The sequence below is a fragment of the Fopius arisanus genome, unplaced genomic scaffold (genome assembly GCF_000806365.1).
Source record: "Fopius arisanus strain USDA-PBARC FA_bdor unplaced genomic scaffold, ASM80636v1 scaffold00049, whole genome shotgun sequence".
In the NCBI taxonomy this organism is placed as follows: domain Eukaryota; kingdom Metazoa; phylum Arthropoda; class Insecta; order Hymenoptera; family Braconidae; genus Fopius; species Fopius arisanus.
This window is the reverse complement of record NW_011887788.1, coordinates 3,626-19,866: the sequence shown is the minus strand read 5'-3', so window position 1 is coordinate 19,866 and position 16,241 is coordinate 3,626. Positions and strand designations below refer to the sequence as shown.

The window sequence follows — 16,241 nt, the reverse complement described above, 5'->3', positions numbered from 1 at the left end:
TTGATTGATTGAAAGTGTAAAAAAGTAATCACATTAATTAAATACTTCCCGTATTACAGAGACGTGTATTTTGCATTCAATAGTTTCAATTCTAAATTCAGATTTCAAGATTACAATTGATATTTATTAACGTTAAAATTAGATTGAGCAAGGTTTCATATGACAAATGATAATTTCGATCATCACAATCTATGATTTATTTCAATTATATCCTGTTAATTGGTGGTAATTTGAGTTTCATGACTAGACAGTACATAATTAATTTTACATCTTATAATTCCATAAACGAGTGAATGAATTTGTTATTATAATTTATACATTAAGTCGTACCTATTCAATTGACTAGGATAAAAAGGTAGGTGCAGTTATGACTTATGAAAAAAATGATGATAATAAATAACAAAGATATGGTAACAATACTAACTCCTAAATTATTATAATTAATACATTTTATGAAAATTGACTCAATCTCTACAATGAAGATTTTATTCTTACCCAACATGCACGATGAGGATATTAAACCATCACTCATCATTTCTACCTAACAATTATGACTTGAAATTAATTTAATATTCCAGTTCAACTACCCAGCAATTAATCTCAAAGACTACCGACTTTCCGAGAAAACCTAAAAGAACTTTTTTATCTGCAATTTAATAAACTCCAAAAAAGTCTTTCGACGTTACGCCCTCAAATCGATAGTTTTCGAAATAAATTGATAATTAAGAATGGGGAAAGAAGTTAAATTTGGATTATCTCTCTATATCACTTCGTCCCAGAATTAATCCAATGAATATTCACGTAAAGATGAAACGTGATAACAATACGAATGACTTAAACAATAATCATTGAAATTCGTTAATCTGCTTGATTCCCATCTGGAGCTCATCGACAGGAATGAGTGTAAAGTGAAAAATTGAAACGCGAGAGGACTGAATAGTCTCTCCTGTACAATCACTTCCCTTTGGCGACCGTTGGCGTTGGAGTGTCGGCTTCATTCGAGCTGTTACCAGGTCTTGGTGGACTCGGTGATGAGCAACGAGTGGATTCGTGGGTTGGACTGGATCTGCAGGTAGCATGATGACCACCAGCTTCCCAGTCCCGATGCTGGCAGAATGATCCACAGTATCTCGCAATTCCACATCCTCCACAAGTCTCCAGAGCTGGTCTCCCACAGTTCCAACAATTGGTTCCCATAGCATGAACTCCCTCTTTCTCATCTTCACTGGCTGAAACCGCCTTCGAAGTGGATTCTGGATTGACATGGCCCCCAAGCCTGAGGAATGCCCCCTGTCGCATGGTCCCGCGTCCTCTCTGGGCCATTGGTATATCCAGAAGATGTTGGACCCTCATTCGTTCACTCGCACGTGATTCAGCCACTGCTGCAGCCACTGCTCGCTGCACCTCTATCATCGCAGTACGTTTTACTTCTTGCACTGCCTCTTCTAATTAACAGATAAATCGTAATGAAAAATCGTTAAATTGCACATGAATTGAAATAAAAATGCAATTATCACGGAGAATACTCACCAGCTCTCCTTTTGACTTCAGCTGCTACCCTGTCCTCAGTAGCTCGGATAGTCTGAGCCACAATTTCTCCAGACAAACGTTTCAAATTTCCATCGCGATCACCACTGGATGACTCGATCTGTGTGCCATTTGCACTGGAGATATTGTTACCATTACTAGTGCCATTCTGCGTTGCCAATCCGGATGCAGGTGTTGCAGCAGCTGGACTGGAACACCCGCGTCTCTGTAGTATCACCAGCGCTCGTTTTGTCTTCTCCACCATACCGAGAATACAATTGAGCATAACGTGGATATTCTTCCATTCGTCATCGAGACTCGAACCATTTTGCATTTGGCTGGGTGTGTGATTAATCTGGTGCTGCTGTTGCTGAGGAGGAAGGGGTGGACCAAATGACGACAACTGATTTATCTGAACGAGATTCGGTGGCAGATGGCCCTGGGAGTGACCCTGAATCGTTGGATGATACCAGCAGTACATGTCTGATTGCTGTTGGGTTGGGGGATGATGACTCCAGGGATTTGTCGAACGTTTTCCGTACAAAGATGAATCCTCACTCGCATTATCATAGCCGTACCTTAATTACACATCAAAGAATTATCAAATAATTGCTCGGTAAATATTCTGGGGAGTAAATTAAAAAATTAATAATAATATGGATATACTATATTTCGTTACTGGGTCGTTAGGAGCTTCTCTGGCTAAATTTTCTGTGAGATTACAGCCCGAGGCGAATCGAGAAAAGTTCCTTTCGGCAGGGTGACGCATATTTGTTGTCATTCAGTCCGTAGACTGAGTGACTAATAATATTAATAATGCAGATGTAATTAATAAAATTGCATTTGTTTAAGTGATAAATTTTCATTTGAAATGATAGGAGTGTGAAAAAAAATGGTGAAAATTAAGTTGTCATAAACGGGACACTTTGTGGCTTTTGGGTTCGTGTAGTCGCAGGTGCGTTACGTTCGTCCAGAGCCATGAGTTATTGCTAGTGATCGGATAAAATTCCCTTTCTCCCTCGGGTCGATCCGGTAACCGCGATTACGTCGATACTTGGAGAATTAAAACTAGAATACAACTCACGGTGTGTCAGGGGCTCGACGTTTCGTTGCCAAATTTGTGGCACCGCTGTAGTGATGAAGTGAATTACTGTGTGCAAGTGAATTAACACTCGATCCAGTGCTAGATCGTAAGCTGTAGTTCGTCGCTGTTGATGATGTGCCATTAGTGCTGTGATCACCAAAGAGTTCAACTGTGTCACTGCTCGGGGTCAGGCTCACCGTCTCCAGGACTGCTGATTCATTTGCGCGTAAATATTGCACACACGTCTGAAATTAATTTATTATTAATCAGCATAATTAGTAATTGTCTTGAGAAACTGGTAAAGTAGTCGGAGAGGGAGAAAAAGTAAAAATAAAAATGTTGACAGTGAAAACTGTCATGATTGAATATATCTGAGTTGTTGAAGTACGCTAATTACTTCCCTAATTAAAAAGTGTTGAGAAAGAAATGCTGATGGGGAGGAAATTTAACCCGCATGTCATTACAATCAGTTTCATTTTTAATATTCGTCCTGGAGTTTCTTTATCGAACTACTCTTTCCCTTCATTCTTTTCTCAATCCCCCGGTGTTTTCTCCTCTTTTCTCTCGGAGCACCGAGTCGCTATGGCAGCAATGCGATTTATCGTTGCTAATTCAATTCTAGAACTCTGTTTTCTTTGAAACCACCCTCCATTCAGACCCGTTGTAATTAACGATTATCCGATCGATAAATACTGGGTGATGAATGATTGGCAAGTTGTGCAGCAAATTGTATATCCCATTGATTTCGATTTCTAAAATGTCACCGCAAAGTGAGAGCAAATAAAATAGCATAATTGTCTAATTGTTACAATTCTTTAATTACCGGTTAATCCCTTGCGGTTTTAGAACTTGAAAAAATATTTCATATTGATCGTTGAAAAATTCACTGAAAGGAAAATCGAGTAGTGGAAAATTGTTGTATGGAATTTTATTGTGGGGCATTAGCGGAGAATCTTAAGAGAATTAGGGAAATGCAAATTGATGTGATTAATTTGCAATTCGTTGCAGTGAGACTTGGCGTTTCGTATATCCTTATCTCAAAACGACAGATGGCGAGATCTTAGGTGAAGGTGTATGTATACATAGCCAGTGATTAAATCTGGTAGCGGGTTTTAGAAAAAATAACAAATAGAGAGTGTACGATTTTTCAGTTGTTTCCCTGGGGATTTTGCCTCCTGGGTATTTAATTAGTCTGGCGCAGCATTTGGAGACATAATCCATCGGAAAATAATGCAACCGGCGAGGATTTGAGGATAAATGTTGGATTACCACTTAAAACAGCGTTTATTTAGATATTCCACTGGCATTTAAATAAATCCCTGTGAGTTATTCTATTTATGCAATTAATCCGAGCTAATATTAGCGCAATCAATTCGCAAACGCAAAATTGTCCCTACAATTTTTTGTGGCTGCACTGATAATTAATTTTTCAATGATAACTCGCCGAATTGTTATTGCTAAAAATACTGAACAAGGGTGAGCGAATTCAGAATAAAATGTCCAGCAAAAATAATAGTCAATAACGTAGCGTTCATTTGTAAATAAATAAATAAAAAAATGCAATCATCCCGTTATTTTTGCTAGACTTTTTGCGCACATAGACCGGTTGTTTCATCAATATATAGTTAAATTCAGCATCTCGGGTGTTCATCCATCTTCAAGGCATACAAGGGGGTTTTCTGGTGTGTGTGCTGACGGCATTGGATGTGCACAGGGGGTACCTCTACTCTGGGAAATTAAAACAAGCTGCCAGCCGGTCGGCCATGCTCTGTTGATTTTGCTTCACTTCTCTTATACTATATATTCCCCTTCATACTCTATGTGGCATTTGGATTGCCTTACACATTCTCCAGCGCAACTGTGAATTCTTTAGCCACCGATACACCCACACACTTTTCAACCAAAATGTTTAAAAGATTACGAAAAAAAAAGGAAAGAGTACAGTGGAAAATTATCTCCACGTGTTTCACATAATGCATAATGCAGGAATTGAAAGAATAGTCCATTTGATTGAAAATATAATGATTAAGAAAAACCCTTTAAAAAAATTAAATCAAATAAATGCAATTGGGACTGGAGCCGCAAAACAATAATTTTTTCTTATCATAATGAAATGGCGTGTTGCCCGGCATATGAATGAGCGATATAACTTCTTATCCCTATCTTTTTATTTTTTCATCTTGGTGGGTTGAACGTGTCTTTCTCGTTGGGATTTGGAAAGCGGATATCCGGGCTAGAGGACGCAGATGTTGGAGGATTGGCGCTCGTTTAAAACCGCTAGTCGAATTCGAATAGCGTAGCCCTCCCACCAACATCACCTCTGGTCCACACCCGTGCTACGAATGCTGAGGATAAAACTCCTATATTCACACGTGTACATATAGAAATTTCCACATCCACACATGTGCGAGGTGTATTTACGCGGCGTTTTCACGCTGCACCACGCGCACTGCAACAATCGCTTACTGTGATTTATCTCTGTGCGCTCTGTACTCGTCGGTCTAATAAACCAACCGGCTTGTAAAAGGCTATACCTATCCTTTCTATCCTCTCCGGTTATGGGACACTATTACCCCAATGTATATCCAATATATATACTATATTCGCACAATTCTCGCATTCTAGATTAAATATTTCGTTCAAATTATATTTCAGTATCAGCTACTCTTTTATTGGATATATTTTCAGTAGTGGAAGACTGAATCATTCTCGCAAGATCAATTGTTGTTAATTAGGGCTATTTGGTTTTATTATTTGAAAGGGAATTTGTGTGGGATATCTTTATCTCTGCGGAAAGAAATGCAATGAGAGCATTATCGTACGGAGAGTGGGTAATTGTTAATTTTGCAAATGTGTGATAAGAGGTGGGTGGGCTTTTTTAATGCGGGGTAGGGGACACTGAGATTTTATGGGTGGAAACGAAATTACCCGGGTTCTGGGCTCTATGTATTATGTAGAGGACAAGTTCGTGCAGGTACCAGCAATTTTGGCTTGTAGCCGTGGCTCTGAGATTTATAGCCCCCGATGGCTTTTCTAATAAACTATACATCACCCAATGGGTCAAACGGTGGGATAATTATTTTTTTTTAAGTGGACACCATTTATTTGCACATTCTTCGAACGGTTGGTTATTATTTTTTCGATAAAAAAATCACAAACACTCGATTTTCATTCTTCATTTAATTATAAAAATTATATTGTTTGATATTTACTTGATTGTTGGCTCTTGCTGCAGTGTTGAGGTTTCTTTTGAGGGCAGGAAGTGTGTGTCTGAGATATGGGAGAACGAAATCTCGGAGGGGAAAATTAGTTGCTTCTTGGACGGCCGAATGAAACTCTTCAGCCGACATCGTTCCACTCTGGAAATAAAAAATTTAATTAATTTAAGTGAACTACCCATTGTCCACAGGATCAAATACGTATTATTTTGGCCCATCACTTTTTTTAATGTCACTGAATTTTTTGTATCACGTCATTTATGTATCCAGAGAATTATTATTAGAGTGAGGAATTTCGGTGGCTTATCTGGTGAAAGCTTAGCTTCTACAAATTTTTAATTCCTTTATTTTATTTAATGTCGAAACGCCTGAGCAGTAAAACACGATGATTTGCCGCCGTCTTTTCGAAATAAATCGATAGTAAAATCGCTCGATTTTTTTTTCGTAGCAATAATGAGTAAATAAATAAAGCAATGCTCACCAGAAGGCCAAGGACTAGACTCCGGACAGTGTCACCGGTGTCCGCTGATATATTATTAGCGAATTGCACTAGAGTACCGAGAAGTCTCTTAAGCTTGGCGTGACCCGCGAAAACACTGGATATACACCTGAGACCACCATTCAGAGCTACTCCATTGGTGCTGGTAGTGCTGGTGGTGCTGGTTTCGGTCGATATTTGCGGTGGTGCAGATGTCGGTGATTCCTCGTGTTTTCCAATGTCGGTCTCATCCTCCGGTTTGATTGAGTGCGACGAGATCGGACTATCGTTACCTGATGAGCTAGTTGATAATTGCCTGGAGAACTCTGGGTGGCCATTGATGCTGTGTCCCAAGAGTTTTGACTTATTGGTGGATGGTGACGAGCGGTTTTCTTTGCTCGTCATGTCAGTTCCTCTGTCGTCGCGGGGTTGAAATGACGGGATGCCTGAAATAAATAATCATTCCCCTTCTCAATTGCGATTGCAGTTCCAATGAATGGATTTTGTAGTGGAATTTTAATTGTGATTATTTGTGATTATCATAATGAATGATTGAGGAGCTAATCTATCGATGAAAAATGTCAACGAATTTGAATGACCATGACGTACGCATTGGTTCATACATGTATGTCTTTATATAGCATGAACTATTACTCGTCTAGCATTCACCCCCCACTAACCAACACAATTCCATCCGGTGGATAACATGCAATTACGGCTCGTGTCATCCACCTTGTCTTGTTCACTATTCTCTCCACCATACAGTGCGCGTTATCGTCAGTGCAGAAATGCCCCTGGCCTCGGTGATACTCACTCCTATAATACACATCAACGAAAATTGTTCTGGGAAATACTGATATGAGGAAAATAATATTCCACCGCAGATATTAAATCAATGGGGATCATCCAATCCGCGGGATTATTTCGTTCTCAAGAGCCTATAATGTAAATCACAATCAGAATATGAAAAATATTTCCTATTTACTCATTACTAAGTCCGACATCCATTGTTAATTCGTTCATTTATGGAATGATAATCGACTGTGGAATTAATTCCATGTATAGGGGATACCGAAATTTTGATTTTCAACTCTGAGATATATCGGAAATTCGGAAGCTTTCCTGATTTTTAGTGATTTCTCGTTTACTATTACAGCACGTGGCTGCGGCGTTCAGGGAATAATAATTTTTTTTTATCATTTATGTTTTAGCAGAAAATCTGCACATTGAAAGCCGACGCATGTGTTCCCACTGGCAGATGTTACATCATTTCCACCAACTGTCAGTAATGATTTTTATTTCTCATCAATGATTTTTCTCGATCGTTCAATTTGAAATTACTATTTTCATTTCATCATCCAGTGAACGTGTGTTCACAACAAAAAAATTAATTTCATCAAACATCTATTTGAAATGAATTGATTTTGTAAATTGTTTTGAACAAAAACCAAAGAATTTCCAGAGACAGTGAAGAATAAATAATAAAAATAATTTTACTTGATTTCTTCAGTATTATTTTTTCGAGATTAATATTGTATTTGAAAAATTGGAGAAATCTCTTGACGTGAATTTTTCAGTGAGTGGACGGGTGAAAGAGGGGAGGGAAAAGAGGGCAAAGAGGGAAAATAGAAAATAGGAAAGGGTGGAAAGTCAAACGAAACAGGGAGGATCGATAAGTCGCACGTGCTCTCTGTGAGAGGAAGTAAGTACGGTGGGACTCAGCTGTCGCCTCCTAATTGCCGGGACAATGCAACAGATGGGTTTGATCGCAATTCCTTCCCACCACCCACACTCTTTCTTCCAATTTATCCACCCCTCCTTTTTCACCTCTTGTTCCCCAGTATAATCCCGCTAATTCATTTGACGAGGTGGAGGAGCCCAACTTTTCACAACTAAAAGACCCATTTTTATTGAATATTTCCTTTCCTCACTGCACTGACACCTTGAAAACAGCCGGAGGGTGCAAATGTGCTGGGGATGCAGGGGGTGAATGTCTGGAGGAGTTTGCGGATGCATGTAGGCCATCATCTGGGGATCTCCAAGTGGATTCCACACGGGAATGAGGAAGCTGGGGCTAAAGGATGAAGGAATGGAGAGGAATGGCTCCAGAGGGTGGGGAAAATACACAAGGATGAGGGAGTGGTGGAGTAGTGGCTGGAGGATATGATATCAGCCGTGAGCCAGGAATTCTGGGTGGGAAGTGTTGGACGTGCCTTATCGCGTCTGGACCAGGCAGTCAGGCAGAGCAACACACCCGAGAGGGGGCCAATTGTTGCAACAACTAAACACCCCATACACCCAACTATCCAAAACCCCCTCTTGCCTGCATATTCCTGACTTTCAGAATCACTATAAAATGCCTCACCACCTGCCAACGGCTGCGCCCAAGTCATTTCACTTCAACTAGTTCCAGTGAATTTCAGCGAATTTTAAATTACTCTTTCGATTGTCATTATAAATTTTCACGCGATCCTAAAATCTAGAGTCGATTCAAATTATTATTGCCAAGATATAAAATTTCTAGCTCATTGTTGTGGAAATTTTGGCCATTTGAAAAGTGAGGGAGGAGAAAATTGTTGAGTATAATTTTAGGATGTAGTTTAATATGCAGAGATTTTTTTTTTAGTGGATGCAATGGAGTGGAGCCGCTTGCAGGCGATAAGGAGTGAATGAGAATATAATGTTTGGAGGGGACTTTGGTAAAGGTAGAGCACAAACTGCGGGCTCCAGCAGAGGATAGATAACCAGATCCAGTATAAATGTAGGCGATCTGAGGAAGAATCGTATATCGTATATACTGTAATGCCAGCATTGGGGCGATATACGGGTGCCGGCATTCACTGTATTCCACATGTAAACCTACCATTTCTACTAGATTTGCCGATGGAGCAATGGGCAATGGAAAATCTGGGAACCATTCCATCCTCAGATCCTCAACACATCCTCCAAACATCTCTTTATTTTTACCTTAAAAAATATCTTCTATCCTCACTATTTGTTTCGAATAAATCTATTGTAAACTCGTATACTAGGATAAATGTTTTTTTTTCGGAGGCAATTTTCAGCCGATATCTCGGAATTGAAGGGAGATAACGGTATTTCCGTGGATATCTTTTTTGTAGCTCTCATTTTTTTATAAAAAAAATGTTTATACGAAAAAATCGCTATGTGCCGCCAATTGCGGAAAAATATATTCATCCCACTTTACGAATTCGCTAGTGACTAGTTTTCTGATTGTATGATATTGCAATTATAAAATGGGAATTAATGAAATGACTTACCTTTATTTTTGAGATCCAAATCGACAGGTTCAACGCCATTGTGCACTGAACTCGTGGATGATGGGACTTGGCAAATGACACTTGAATTTTGGTGGGTACTTGTTGGAGAAGTTGCCTCGTTCGTTGATGAGTTTGAGGCTGTTGAAGGTGGATGATTGGAAAGGTTGGGTGTGCTGTTTGAGTTTGCTGTTGAAGTTGTTGTGATTGTGTTTGCACTTGCACCAACCACTGGTACAGTCATTGTCGTTGGTACTTGGCTTTCCGTTTGTAAATTTTCTGGGTGATAATTGCATTCTTTCGTTTCCTCCTTTACCTTTACTTTGTGATGGATGACAACTGGTGGAGCCGATCCCTCGGCTTTCATAATCGTCTCTTCTTTACCTGAAACAATCAATGAAATCATTTTATTTTACCTATCAAATGTCAAATCTTCTCCACTCCGTTCTGTTAATTTAATTATAGTAAATCAATATTTTTATTTCTCTCAAATCAATTCTTATAATAAATTATTTTTCTATTTTTCAAATGATTTAAACGTCAGTCTAGATCCGTGAGTGGACGGAAAAAAAATTGTAGCAAATGGAAAAATCATTTTGATTGAAATCCAGTAATTGGATTTTCCATTTGATTTATTTCTGTGAAACATACAGCAACTGTCGTTTTGAAAAAAATAAAATATCGTTAAAAATGCAACGAAACTGTCGCCAACCCTTGGCATTCACCCTTTTCCTTATTTCTCCCATTTTATATAATCGTTTAGCGCTGTTCCTTTTCAATTACCAAGCTTAAGATTTGAAAAGTGCCACCAGCGACTGCCTCATGACATTTTTCTCTTTTCTTTTCCCCTCAAGTTTCTTCTCAGTTCCGCGAAGAAAATTGCAATTTCAAACGAGATCTTTTTTCAACTGCGAAAGTTAGCTTTTATTTTCGCATTGTCTCTTTCAGAGGAAACAATTAAACTTTAAAAATTCAAATCAAAATTGACAGGATTGTTTCATGTTGATAAAAAAACAGGAAAAATTGGTGGGGGAAAAAATCTCGCCGCCAACATCTGGTGGACTTGTGTTTCGCGTCATCCTCACGTAGGCAATACGTTTTATTCGTTATGGACCACTGCCCAACACATGGATTTGGACAGCCGTGAATTACAACTGATTTTCATTCAAAAATCTGAAGGGAGTGAGTCATTCTATCATTTCCGGACAGGAAAATGCGGCATTTCCTTATCCTCCAAAATGTCTAATTTTCCCTTAATTCACCAATAAGTGATCATTCATTGAATTTATCAGACGATCATTTAAAATATTCATGGAAGAAAATTAAAGAAATTTAAAGAAAATTAAAGAAAATTTGAGGTCAGAGGCGGTGATGAAAAAATTTGTTAATTTAAGCGTTGATCGAGCAATTACTAAAAATTGCTAAAATATGGAATTCCCGAGTGATTCTCTCCTCCAGGATGATTTACCCTGGAAATTCCATGGGGCCTAAGCCCTGACCAGTTTGCAAAGACACGTACATGTCTCCCTTATCATGTTCGCCCCTTCGTTTACTCTATTAAGTGTCTTTTCATATTTCTGCAAAAGGGCGCATAAACACGAAAATCACAGATTAACTTTGATGGATCGTGGATTAGGCACTTCAAATCATGAAAACCAATTACACAACAGTGTGATTGAATGATCATGGAATGACTCCATCTGAGTGAATTGAGGACTCATTTCCACCCCTTCAAACCATCCCTAATCCGCGCAATTGAAAATACTTTATTGTACCTCAGCGATAATTTTCCTAATCAATAACAACAATGGAGAAAGGTGGAATAATAATTGTGGATCGATAAATCGAGGACAATACAAAATGAAAAAAAAGGGAAAAGGGGTGGTGGGGGTGGTGGAGGTGGAAGACACAACAGAGAGATGGAGAAGGCTTATGTTTATACATATGTCCGGCACATGGTGTACGTTTGGTGGTGCACATGTACGGTAAAAAGGATTTTAGTGTGGGTATACAGTGGCACTAGTGAAATTTCCAATATTAGAACGAGCAGGGGAGAGACAGGCCAGATGTCTACCACCACGACTTGTACCCATGAGACTAACGTTTGCCGCGGTTTTCATTACAAAAATGTCACGCACAGTCTCGTCCCTTTGCCTGCCATTCATATAGATATTATATTTAAAAACGTCTTCTGCCCAGTGTTCGATGCACACCGATATAAACTGATGACAATTCAGCTTCACCAGGGGCTAGACACCAAAACTTTGATCTCCCCATCCCTTCCCTTTCTTCCCTTCATTCACAGTATTTTTATATTTATTTTTATTTCATTCGGCTTGTCCGTCATAAAATCATGAAATTTAGTTGAAAATTGAGAATTGATTTTTTTTTTAATTAGAAATTTAAACGTGAAATAAATTATTTATTTTTTGGAGTTTTGCAAATAAAATTGTGGATTTTTAGAATTCTAGGGAAAAAAGACGATAGATCTATTAAAATCTGGTGAGCACTCTGTCAATTCCAGATTCAATAATCCTCCCCCACTTTTTAACCGGACTGACATTAAACTTGATTATAAAACTGTCGACATCTCGATCATTAAAAACCCTTTCTGAAATAATAAAAATCCTGTCATTTGCTCAAGCCAAAGCGATGAAGAGATCAAAGTGGGTCTTGTCACATGCCTTTCTCCGACCGAATTGTCATCCATTCGTTTGTATCGCTGTCTCGAACAGAATAAACACGAATATTAGAGCAAGCCATTTTTGTCAGTCAGAATTTTCCTATTTTTCGTCAACGTTTTTTTCCTATTTTGTACGAAAGAAAACCGAACGATCTGAATTAAGGTTTAATTCGATCAATCAAACGTTCATAATCATAAAATTAAATGGGCTTTAATCACGAAGCTCTGTGGAATGTCAATCGAGTTAAACCAGGTCTCTCTGCCATTGACAGTATGTACGTTTAATTTCTGCGTACCTCACGTCAATGTCATATCCACTATTCCCAGGAGAATGTTGCCAAAATTAATTGAATTGTACTCCACAATTTTGCTGGTAAATATTCCAAAAAGAATTCTACAATTTGGATGGAATTTCTGTCAGTCTGTGAAAGGTGGAGATTTCTCTTCTGAGAGGTGAAATAATAAATACTTAAATCACTTAATTATTTTATTTTAATTTATTTTCAAGTGGCCACTTTGATTTTATTTAGTTTATTTGGGCAGAAGATGAAAAAAAAGGAAAATGACACTTGAGGATGAGCAAAGGCAGAAGTCTTGATGGCCTTTGGTGGAGGAACTGCCCACTACACCTGACTGACTGGACAAATACATATGTGCCGAGTTGAAATGGTATATAGTGTACCCCCTGAAAAGCTAGGGGGAATTTTAGAGTTCCACGTGAGAGGGAAAGATTAATAATATAGGGAAGCCAATGCCAGAGGCCCTTCTGCCTCTTCTGCTCCCAACAGTTAATCGATATTATATATATATATTTACCTAGATGTAACACGCATCCCTCTATTTCACTGCATTTTTTCCTTTTCACTATTTTTTACACCAATTTCATTGCACAAACTATTAATCAAGCATTTTTCATTGTCACGTGTATTGTAATGAATTTGTCGTTGTCAATGTTGAAAATAATTTTCGAATTCATTCTACTTCTCAAACTATCTCGATAATTACTGTTTTTTCATATTTTTAGTCGTAATTTCTAATGATTTTCTCAATTCATTCATTCAGCAAAAATTTGTTTTCCTTTTAAAAATCTGTTAATTATCAAAGAATTATCGTTGTTATTATTTATTTTGTGAATTTTGTGACCTTGTCTTTATATTCAAATTTTAGAATTGATAACAGGTGATATTTTCACTGAGTTATTAATACATTTTTTCCTGGAATTCTTTCTGAAGTGGAAGAGTAATTTTTAATAGAGAATATTGAAGTCGATAATCGATGGATCCGATCAATACGAAAACTATTGAAATGGAGTGTAGCCTGTGTACATTCGAAAGAAACGGAGATTGACGAGTTTGAGGCCGACGATTATTGGAGGGAATATACTGGGAAAATATGCAGCTGACGGTTTTCCTGGTTGCAGTGGTAGCCCCTCAATTCCTTTTCAAACCTCACCCACAATTTCAAACCCCTCCTTCAACCCCTGCAAATCCCTCCTGAGGAAAACTTTGAGGAAATATACCCTGAGGGCACCCTCTATCTGTCTCTCTCCTCATTTTCTCATTTTCTTCGCATCCTTTCTTATCCCATTCACTCCTACAACCCTTACAGAAATCTAAGTATCAACGTACGATCAAATTTCCATTATCCACTCGAAAATCATAAATCTACAAGCATCAATCCAAAAGATAATTCTTCGATTATCCGCTTATTCTTCAGAGTAAATTCACTTTCTTTGCCAGAGAATGGAGAAAAATATCAACTAAATAGTGATAAGAATTTTTTGGGGATGATTATAATTTTTTTTAGAGTACTTATCAAAGTGGAAAAATTAGAGTTGCAGGACGTCATGGAATTTGTTATTATATGGGACTCATTGAATGGAAAAGTACCAGAAGATCGATTGACATATTATCCTGTTGAAATAGCGGAATTCACCGGAAGTGACAGGTTTCTCCGGGGGGCATGGTATGTTATTTTGGATGAATGTGCTGTGGGATCAGGACGCACTGCCAACTCATGACGTCTAAACGTTCGCTCCTGTCACGTGCACACCTTCTACCTTTTGCTTATCCCCATCTCCTTCATCCCCTCTCTTTAATCCGACAATCAACAGTCGACTAAACAATGGACAAGAGAATTTATTTCACCAGTAAAAAAAATCCCCTTTCTCTATTCAAAATCATCGAAATTAATAAATTCCTCGGATCTCTTTGCACGTCGAAATGGTTACATGTCGAAAAAAAATTAAAAACTTGGAAAATTCAGGTGACCCCCGAAATTTATAATAGCCACTGTAAATACCAAAAGAAATAGATGTAACTTACGTTTAGCAATTCGATAAAGTCCAGAGAAGTCGTCGATTTTTAAAGAAAATAATTCACGTATTTAATAATAACGAGTCTCTTCACACCTGTCAAAATTTATAGCACATTTTTCACAACTTCACTGTTTCAAAGACCCATCGTTCTGATTAAAATGATTTTATACAATGAATCGGTATAACTTTCATCAAATTGCTCGGCCGGGTTGTATGGGTAAATTATCAATGTTTGATCGATGAATTGTGTCATAAATTTTTACGCCCGTGTAATTTCGTCAATTGTACTGAGAGTAAATACGTGCTTAATGAATGGCAGCCGGCGGCCGACTGAATAAACTGAATTCGAGGCAACACCGAGAGACATGCGCGCACACCCCCGCCGCGCCATTTTTTTATTCTTTACTAGCGTAGATGTAAGGCTCCGCGCGCCTAATTTCACACGTGTAGGGTGTTACCGTTTGGCATCTAAAATCTGTAAAAAAATTACCCATAATTTCGAATTTTCAAATTTCAGTAAACACTTTCTCGATTTTTATGCTCCCCTGATACTTTTTTGAAAATTTCGAATTTATCAATTTCAGTGAATACCTCCTTAATCCTCATGTTCTCCTGATACTTTTTCGAAAATTTTGAATTTTTCGATTTCAGTGAATACCTCTTCGATCCTCATGTTCCCCTGATACTTTCTCGAAAATTTTAAATTTTTAAATTTCAGTGAATACCTCCTCAATTGTCATGCTCCCCTGATACTGTTTCGAAAATTCCGAATTTTTCAATTTCATTGAATATCTCCTCCATTTTCATGGTCTCCTGATACATGAAAATCGAGGAGGTATTCACTGAAATTTAAAAATTGGACATTTTTAAAAAAGGATCAGGGAGCATGAAAAGCGAGAAGGTATTCACTGAAATTGAAAAATTCGAAATTTGCGAAAAAGTATCGGGGTAGCATGAGGATCGAAGAGGTATTCACTGCAATCGAAAAATTCAAAATTTTCGAAAAAGTATCAGGAGTGCATGACCATCCGGGAGATATTCACCGAAATTTAAAAATTTTAAATTTTCGAAAAAGTATCAGGGCAGCATGACAATGGAGGAGGTATTCAGTGAAATTGAATAATTCCAAATTTTCGAAAAAGTATCAGGGGAACATGAGGATCGAGGAGGTATTCACTGAAATTGAAAAATTCCAAATTTTCGAAAAAGTATCAGGGGAACATGAGGATCGAGGAGGTATTCACTGCAATCGAAAAATTCCAAATTTTCGAAAAAGTATCAGGGGAATATGAGGATCAAGGAGGTATCCACTGAAATTAAAAAATTCAAAATTTACGAAAAAATATCAGGGGTGCATGAGGATCGAGGAGGTATTCACTGAAATTGAAAAATTTTAAATTTTCGAATAAATATCAGGGGTGCATGGCAATCCAGGAGATATTCACTGGAATTGGAAATTTCGAAATTTTCGAAAAAGTATCAGAGGAACATGAGGATCGAGGAGGTATTCACTGAAATTTAAAAATTAAAAATTTTCGAAAAAGTATTAGGAGAACATGAAAGTCGAGGAGGTATTCACTGAAATGTTTGCCCTACTCAGAACTCACGAGTTTTCCCAAGAATTTTCACGATGGAAGATATCCATCTAATCCTAAT

At 38.0% G+C, this 16,241-nt stretch overlaps 1 protein-coding gene across 1 annotated transcript; it reads right to left on the bottom strand.

The window, feature by feature from the left end:
* Positions 1-83: 83 nt before the first annotated feature.
* On the bottom strand, positions 84-14,898 carry nvy (CBFA2/RUNX1 partner transcriptional co-repressor nervy). The gene is made up of 7 exons (XM_011306617.1): positions 14,593-14,898; positions 9,589-9,969; positions 6,311-6,753; positions 5,824-5,970; positions 2,612-2,856; positions 1,531-2,105; positions 84-1,445 (listed from the first exon to the last, which is right to left on the bottom strand). The coding sequence occupies exons 2-7, from the start codon at positions 9,950-9,952 to the stop codon at positions 955-957; spliced, it is 2,265 nt and encodes a 754-aa protein (XP_011304919.1). The 5' UTR covers positions 9,953-9,969; positions 14,593-14,898; the 3' UTR covers positions 84-954.
* Positions 14,899-16,241: the final 1,343 nt, after the last annotated feature.

Excerpts from the sequence above, each read along its gene's own strand:
- nvy (XM_011306617.1), bottom strand. The coding sequence starts at position 9,952 with ATGAAAGCCGAGGGATCGGCTCCACCAGTTGTCATCCATCACAAAGTA. Across the intron at positions 5,971-6,310 it reads GTCTAGTCCTTGGCCTTCTG|AGTGGAACGATGTCGGCTGA; the intron begins GTGAGCATTGCT and ends TTTTATTTCCAG. Across the intron at positions 1,446-1,530 it reads TGAAGTCAAAAGGAGAGCTG|AAGAGGCAGTGCAAGAAGTA; the intron begins GTGAGTATTCTC and ends TCTGTTAATTAG.